At 46.3% G+C, this 8,270-nt stretch overlaps 2 protein-coding genes and 1 long non-coding RNA gene across 3 annotated transcripts in view; 1 reads left to right on the top strand and 2 right to left on the bottom strand.

Annotated features, from left to right (window-relative positions):
- elk1 (ETS transcription factor ELK1) overlaps positions 1–5,763 on the bottom strand; it is a 10,733-nt gene extending 4,970 nt beyond the window's left edge. The window contains exons 1-6 of the mRNA XM_019860599.1: positions 4,706–5,763; positions 2,613–2,821; positions 1,425–1,589; positions 1,189–1,356; positions 973–1,116; positions 868–924 (exon numbers count right to left, since the gene is read on the bottom strand). Of these exons, the coding sequence (XP_019716158.1) occupies positions 868–924; positions 973–1,116; positions 1,189–1,356; positions 1,425–1,589; positions 2,613–2,821; positions 4,706–4,730 (768 nt within the window). The 5' untranslated portion in view covers positions 4,731–5,763. The remainder of the gene's footprint in view (positions 1–867; positions 925–972; positions 1,117–1,188; positions 1,357–1,424; positions 1,590–2,612; positions 2,822–4,705) is intronic.
- Positions 5,764–5,875: 112 nt separating this feature from the next.
- On the top strand, positions 5,876–6,564 carry LOC109510385 (uncharacterized). Its single transcript, XR_002167113.1, has 2 exons — positions 5,876–6,423; positions 6,457–6,564. It is a non-coding gene; the product is annotated as an uncharacterized LOC109510385 (long non-coding RNA).
- Positions 6,224–8,270, bottom strand: uxt (ubiquitously-expressed, prefoldin-like chaperone). Its single transcript, XM_019860637.1, has 6 exons — positions 8,098–8,270; positions 7,623–7,704; positions 7,421–7,488; positions 7,163–7,270; positions 6,938–7,001; positions 6,224–6,647 (listed from the first exon to the last, which is right to left on the bottom strand). The coding sequence occupies exons 1-6, from the start codon at positions 8,256–8,258 to the stop codon at positions 6,585–6,587; spliced, it is 546 nt and encodes a 181-aa protein (XP_019716196.1). The 5' UTR covers positions 8,259–8,270; the 3' UTR covers positions 6,224–6,584.

The following is an 8,270-nucleotide window of genomic DNA, read 5'->3' as shown; positions in this document are numbered from 1 at the left end:
GGAGGGAGGCCGTGGAGGACAACAGCGGCAGCAGCGAGCAGGCCAGGACACGTCCCCCCCCATCTCCCGTGTCCCCCCAACCCCCTCCGTTGATGAAGAGTAATGGCCCCAAACAATATTTCCCCGAGGAGCGAGTGCGACGTGAACGGCTTTATGTGCTTTCACGGCCACGCAATTCGGAGATGGCTTTTCACGCTCCGGGGCGGCGAGAAGGAAGTGCAGCATCCCATCGAAGAAAATGAATGTTACAGTCGTGACAATGTGGATTTTTTATTTTTCCCCTTCCTTTTTATGGGCCCAACCAAATACAAGCCCCATTTGCTTGATAACAACGCGACTTCAAAATGATAGCGTTCAACTTATTTTATTGCCAAGAAAAATATTTTATTGCATTTTTACTGCGTTTTTTATTTTCGCAGTTGATTGTATTTGTATTGTACTTGAATCAAAATTTACTCTCTTTTAATGCCATTTTTGGTGTTTTATTGTCATTTTATTGCATTTTATTGCATTTTTATTGCATCTCATATTCTAATTCCATATATATATATATATATATATATATTATAATAGCCTCAAACCTGGCAGAAATCGATCAAAATCTCAAGGTTCATTGGAAATGGTGAAACAGAGCCACTTTCAACCAAAATGTCAGACTTCCTTCCATGCTTCAGTTTAATTCGATTGAAGTGGCAATCGAAAAATCTCTTGGGCAATTTTGACTTCCGGTGTCTTTTTGAACAAGGCTTCTTGACACTCTTTTGTGCCCGCTCAGTGAAACTGGCTTTGAGGAAATGATTATTATTATTTTTTTATTTTATTTATTTATTTTTACTGACGACATGCTTCCAATTTGGAGCCACCGACCATAATCTCTTGGATAAGCTTGTCTTGGATGGAGCCTTGGAAATGGACTACGTAAGCCTGAAGCATCCAATTCAAAGCAAAACAGCACAATTTGTCTCGTCAGGGACGGCTTCTTGGGATGACACTGACCTGCGATTGAGCGGGGGTGTTGGCCGCCGTCTGGGGGCTGACAACAGGAGTGGGACACGGCGACGGATGCGCCACGATCACCTGGCGAGATGGATCGCCCAGCGCTGACGCAGAGGCAACCTGTGAGAAAGAGGAGGAAGACCATATTTAGGAGGGCGGCGTCCCGGATTCCTGCGCCGGTGTCCGTTCTACCTCTTTGGGCGCACGGTCCAGCTTGGGGACGGGCTCCAGCAGCAGTTCGGCTTTGACGGGGCGAGGGTTGGGCGCGGCCTGCAGCGACTGGATGGTGAACGTGGAGTAGAGGCCCGACTTCATGTAGTCGTTTCGAGAGCTCTTGTGCGAGTTGCCGGGCGACGACTTCTGACGATCAACGCGCGAATCATTCGAGCTTCTGATGCGTCCGATCGGGTCGGCCGGTCTCAACCCACCTGTGCTACGTTCTTGGACGGGCAGCTTTTTGATTGGCCGTTGGCGTCCGGGTTGTCCCGTCTTTGGCCCTCTTCGGGGTTGTGCGCCCCCTCGGTCACGGACGGGTCAGGCTGGCTCACAAAGCGATACACAAACTTCTGTCCGCTCACCTTCTTGATGATGTTCTGGAAAAGCACGCACACATATTATCCAATGGGTATTCCTTTCATTTTATTTTGTGGCCCTCATGAAGGTGATTCTACCTTACACACAAAATAGACAAGCAAACAAACAATCCACACACATGCACAATTAACTCATGAAATCCCGGCCATTTTCAATCCCAGCATTTGACTGGATTTTGACTGATCTTGCAAGGCCCACAGAATATTTGGTTCTAATGCTAGGTTTGGTTCCATAAACATGGAGCCTACCAAAATACAGTTTGGACTCTCTTCTTTCAGCGGAAAAAAAAATTTGCTTCTATATCTTTTTCCATTCTTCAGCAATCGGCATTACAAAATGGCTACGTTTCATGAAAATGGAGATTCCTGGGCAAAAAAACGGAGAAAAAGAGCTTTTTGTTTTCAAGCACGTGAGGCACCACTGCCACCTACTGGTCGCTTTTTGACATGATTTACAATGCAAACGTCTTATTCTCATTCACAGATTGCATCAGACCCCCCTCCTCTCGATGATGCAAAAAAAAAAAAAAAAGACTTAGACATACAAGTACGTCCTTGGTAGGCGGGGCCTAGTTTTAAAAAGATGTAGTACGTCTTGTGGAATGAAAGAGTTCAATATCCTCCAAAATGAACAGGGCACCTAACCTGTACCGAGTTCCAAAATCTCTGATTGTTGCTGTATGACTTCGATGAGCGCTCCACTTGCCTCGCTGATGTTATGCGGACACGCTGTTCACATCGAGGACATAACTGAGGATGGGATGCCGGCTTTAAAGGGGAAAGGCGACCGTGAAAGAGGACGCGAAAGGCACGGCCACCGGCAGGTGGATATAATGCAGGTACATGAGTTGGGCAAAACAACTTTGGACACCGGAAAATGGCACCGATAAAGAGACCAATTCGAGCAATGGACTCACGGTCAAAGAACAGCCGGGGAAAAGCGTTTCCACAGTCACCAGTTGACTTGCAGAAGAAATGAAATGCAAACATTTGCTAGGAGGTCCATCTTACCACCGGTCATACCTTGTCATAGTAGTATCTGAGCGCGCGGCTGAGTTTGTCGTAGTTCATGTTGTGTTTGTTCTTGCGCAGGCCCCACAGGCGAGCCACTTCTTCGGCGTCGAGTAGCTTGAACTCGCCGTCCTCGCCGGTCCACGAGATCAAGTGACGCTGGCGCTGGTCGTCCAGCAGGTGGAGCAAGAACTGCCAGAGTGTGATCGACGGGTCCATAGCTGACATGGCACAAATCCAACAGGGATGCTGACTGGATCGGTCGATGATTTGTCACCGTCAAACAACCACACCGCGATGACACATGCGGGCACCGCACCTCCTCACGCATGCAAATGAGCATCATCGCCTCTGGCTGGGTGGTTATGCAACATACGCGTCAATCATCTTGGAAATCGTCGCCATGGCGACCAGCCACCACTGAGCCACCGAGCCAAGATCGGGGGGGCGTCCAACCTTTTTTTGACCGAAGATCTACTTTTCAAGCAAGCGACCTGCCGCAATCGACCCGTTGCCGCACGTGCACGCACATACGAACGCGCAGGCACGCACACACCATGATGAGTAACAGCCATAACGGGCCCGAATGTAAACAAAACAGCAAAACAAAGTAGATGGATGAGTTTGTGAAAAGGAAATCGCTGCCCACCGAAGTAGAGACCGGACTCGGGATGCACGTTTGCAGCGTCGAAAACGTAGGAACTATCGTACGTAGGTGTACCGTTTGAAAATGCTTCTGGTGGCGCTCCGGATTGCCATTCTTTGCCAATGCCATTGTGGAACTATGCATGAGACGAATTTTGAATCAGAATCATAAATTTTTTTAAAATGGCCGCAGCTCTGATGGCAAGCTGCAATTGCAGACCGCTGACCGCAAATAACTTTTAGTGATGCGGATCGTATGCCACTGTCTGCTGTTTCATTTTCTTTTAAAAATACTTGTTCTGACAACGAGAATTTTCAACATATCTTGGTCAAATGATTCCTTCTGGAATGATCCAACATGCAAAAAAAAAATAAAAAAATGTCTCTAGCACAGTAAAATGATGATTGATCACTTTAAATGAACAAAACAAAAAAAAACATTGACTGATAAATATTTTTTTAAAAAGCCAAAACGTGTTGATTTCAGTAAGAATGTAAGGAATGTGTACTGGCACTTCCAGGCCAGCGTCAGTGAACTCCGGGTGGCTCAACAGTCACGGAATGGCCCTGGGCATCGGGCCACCGCTGATGTCGAACCCTGTTACTGCCTTATAATAGTGGTTGGAATGTGACAACAGCTTGTCACACTTGTGCTCTGTGGTAGTGACTTGTTTTAGTATGAAATGAAATGTCGTGAATGTGACACTTATCATCGTAGTCTTCGCAGTACTCCCTCGTGTAGTTAAGGGCCGATTAAAATAGTTTTGTTTTTTAGGCCAATGCAGCAAAAAATTCCAATGACCAATTAATTGATTAATTAAACCAGATCATTCATAAAATAAAAATTTCGGGTTCCTTAACAACAACAAAGATATAAACGACAGTCAGAACATTTGAACATTCTCCATCTCCACTTAATGCACCAGATTTTGCCGTAAATGCATTTTCATGCGCAGGAGCTAAATGTTGTAAATGTTGGCAGTGTTTGCGCACAGTCACACCAGAGTCACGTCATCTCAGAAAAGATGCGGATGAGACTGAATCGCGTCGGGAGTTCCATCTAGACTAGGATAAACGCAGCCTGAGTGACTCCAATATTTACTGTTTTAAGTGGCAAAGTGCGGATGATATCCTCCCTCGGAGTAACACCGCGCTAGTACCTTGTCGTACTATGTTATGCAGTCCTGGTGGCACAAATGGGCAGCAGCGGTCGCCACGGCAACAACCAGGAAAAGATGGAAGTTCGGAGTTTTCTTGCTTTGAAAGAATATTGACATCCCATATTGCCTTGTCAACACACACACACACACACGCACGCACGCACGCACGCACGCACGCACGCACACCCAGACACAATGACCGAGTGCACCACAGTTCGTTTCCCAAAGAAATACAAGTGGAACGTGTTGCGCTCTCGCAGTCACACGCAAAGCGCAGGCAGACGGACACACGGGCCTTACCGTTGATGAGCGGGTTTGAATCCATCTTGATCACATTGCTGTGGGTTATCGTTGTTCACGCGTGCAAGCAGCCGCCTCACAGCTCCTCCATGTTGTTAGGTGTTGCTGCCCTCCTTTCACACCGCCCCCCCACCCCCTCTCTCTACTCTCACTATTTGTTTGCTCAAGTGTGTGTGTGTCTCTGTGTGTGCGTGCGCGTGTCAGTGTTTGCGGCTGTCAGAGCAGCAACTTGTCGTCGGACTTGCGGCTGTTATGTAACCGCTCCGAGGCGCCGCTGCTGGGATCCGCAGCCCCCATGCTAACACCCAATCCCCAAAAATGTATATCTAACTTGAAAAAAAGAATAAGGAAAACAAAAGAGGCTCGACAAACGACGACTACCCCCACCCAAATAAAATAAAACGGCACGTATACACACTTATCAGTCTACCTAATTGACGTTAAAGCGTTGTGTCTATCCACTGTAGCATGTTTATGCGTGGTCGAGTTGCTTTCTTCTGCGTGTGGCGAACGAGAGGCTATGCTATGCTAAGCTAGGCTAAAGTAGCCAGACTTCCAAATCTCACCCTCCCCGGTGGATCTCGTTGTTGCTCTTTAAATATGAGCTACGCGTTTGTGAAGGCTACGGGCAAGCAAAATTTGATTTCCCTGGAATGGAGTGTATTTTGTATGTCAGCCAATCGTGCTAAAAACTAGCTCGTTAGCCTTAGCTCCGGTGACAGCTCTCCATGTCCCCCGCCTCTCGCGTGTACGTCAGCCCGCCGACGCCGATTCACTGCGGGGGCTGCGGCCGCCAAGTTCGCCGCCGAAAGCCAGCAAAACTTTCCTCCGAAGCGTCAAAAAGTCGTATGCAAACTCGGCTTGCGCTGCTCCCGACTGAAACTCAAGCCAACAAACGAAAATTTGAACGCTCATTTGTTTTTGTTTTTTCCCCTCTTCCGGTTCGGGCAAACGCCTCCTCCTAAATACTGTACTGTTTACCTGTGTCAAGTTACGTGGCTTAAGCGTTCGGTTTTCCGCCTTGTACTTTCACAGTAAAAGTTTTGGTGGCGTGACAGCGCTTTCGAGGTTTTGTTAACGTGCTGCTCTGGGCAATCTCCCTTCAGATTTTTTTACCCCGGTGTCGAATAAAGAAAAATCAAAGCGTGCAATGGCCGCTTTGACATACTACACGATGATATAAGTCGATTTTGGGTGGCCAGCCGCACTGTATCACATTAGAATATATTAGCAGGGGAATTACATCTCCATATTCAAAACCAAAACAAGAGCAACCTGCACAAAGGTGACCTTGGCACACAGCAGAAAGCATGTCTCAAAATCAAGACATGTTTTATCAAGCCACCGAAGCAAAATGGTGACTTTATGTTCCTGGTAAACAGGAACTCGTATTCTTAGCTCGTATTTTATCTTGTATTTCTTGATATCGTATGCTATAACTTGTGCAAAACAAAATAAAACACGTCCTTGACATCGCCCAGGTTCCATACAGACAAAATATATAAAGTTATTTTGGGAAAATTTGGAGTTTTTATCAATTTATTTACATTTTGAGAAATTACATGAAAATAATCCAACTTGTGAAATGCCACACAGCGTGTGACAATTGTTTCTCCAGTCCTTGACTTAATTCAGCCACATGTCGCCGTGGCAACATGGCCACGTTTGGATATGAAAACAACACCTTCCTCATCAAGTTGCACTCAACCCATCCGGGTGTGGACGTAGCGGGGCATCTCTTGCTTGCACAGGTCCATTTGACAATCCACCAAATCTGGTCACTGCAGAAGAACAACCATGAAATGTTCAGGTTGATCCTCCTCATCGTGTGCGACCGGACATTGTCTCTCCTCATGAGGGGTTCTAAGGAGGTACAAATCTAGAAGATTTCTCTCCTGCTGCGTTCTGGAAGCTCGGTCAGACCCTGAAGTTCTCGCAGACCCTGAAAGACAACAAGAGAGTCATCAAAGGGCAAAAGTGGCCAATGGACTTCAACCCTGAGAGTTCCCTCCAATTTTAATGCTGTGGACTGAGAACCACATCAACACAATACAGGGAAAATGATTGCCAGTCGGCACCCAGTGATCATCGGGTGGGAGGTGGTTTGACACTCGGTTCATGGGCGATCGTTGCCAACAACCTCTCAACACTCCACTCTCTCCTTCATTGTTTGACTTAATCTTATGAAAGCGATTGTGTTTCTGTGTGTGCCATGAGGAAAATTAAACTGACCTGAAGCACCAGGCGGATGTTTGCTTTAATTTTGGCACAGTCTTTAGTCAGCTGATCTGTGAAGCTAACACACACATACACACCCAAGCAAAATTAGAATGGGCAGTGTGGGGGGGGGGGGCAAAAATGGACAACGCTTGTAAAATGTTTAAAGTCAAACTGGATTTTTGTCAGCTAAATTATCTGTCTCTTGTTTCCCGTTAAGTCGTGTGAGTCTTCACTGACGCTGTTAGTTGACTCGTCTTTTTGTCGATGAAGTGAAGAGCTTCAGCATGGTCCATTTCCACGAAGAAGCCAAAGCCCACTAACACAAAGATCTTGGATGAGTCCTCCCTGTGGAGATGGGGACAAGCCCGCATTTATGTACACACATACACATTCATATTTATATATATATATATTGTGCTTATGTAAGGGTACAAAGATATGTCTCACTAAATTCAGCATTATTATTTAGTATGTGGGAAAAATGTATGCGCTTACACTTCAGCCTGAACGTAGAAGTTACAGCCCAGGTCAACATCGGTCTTGAGTCGATGAGAATCTGTCTCCTGCATATAAATACACATAAAAAACCACAGTGTCCTGTATCTGACCGAGAATGCTTGTGTGTGTGTGTGTGTGTATGTGTGTGTGTGTGTGTGTGTGTGTGTGTGTGTGTGTGTGTGAATGCGCATGCGTGGACCTGCAGAGCCTGCAATGTGTTCTTCAGCTGCAGGTAATGAGAGATCTGCTCATAAACAGCATCTCGTTGCTCCGTCACTCTTCTGAAAATGACACACAGTGAGTGTGGAAACATAGGGTGCGAACCATTAATCGGTCAGCCAAAAATGATCGTCAGTTATTAGCTCATGTATTCTTTTTTTCCTTTTATTAACACATTAACACAATACCTAAGACAAAGATGATGACATTTAAAGGGACGGTACACCTAATGCCACTGCGCCGACGTTTGGATACGGAAGCGAACGGTCTTCGCCAGGAACACATTATGCAGACTTTGCATCAACGTATTTATGAAGGCCCCAGGGAAACGTGTTGCTGTCAAATTCAGTTACTCTCTTGCAAAGATGCAACGTGCAGAAAATCATGCGTAGGTCGGCTTCCATCGTAAAACTACGAAAAAAAGCGCCGGTTATGAGAAGTGATCCGTCTCTTACTGTAAATCTTTCTTCAGTACTTCGTCAATAAACCTCTCATACTGCAGCACCTTCGAATCCACTGTACCATGAGAATCTGTGTTAGTTTTGTGTATAGCAGGAGGTACCATCGCCGTTTGCTTGGTTTCTCGAGCTGACATTAGGGCGCAAAAATGTGACATCACGGGGCGAGG

Source organism: Hippocampus comes, unplaced genomic scaffold (assembly GCF_001891065.2).
Source record: "Hippocampus comes isolate QL1 unplaced genomic scaffold, H_comes_QL1_v1.1 scaffold56, whole genome shotgun sequence".
Taxonomy (NCBI): Eukaryota; Metazoa; Chordata; class Actinopteri; order Syngnathiformes; family Syngnathidae; genus Hippocampus; species Hippocampus comes.
The sequence above is the reverse complement of the archived record's forward strand: the minus strand, read 5'-3'. Positions and strand labels throughout refer to the sequence as shown.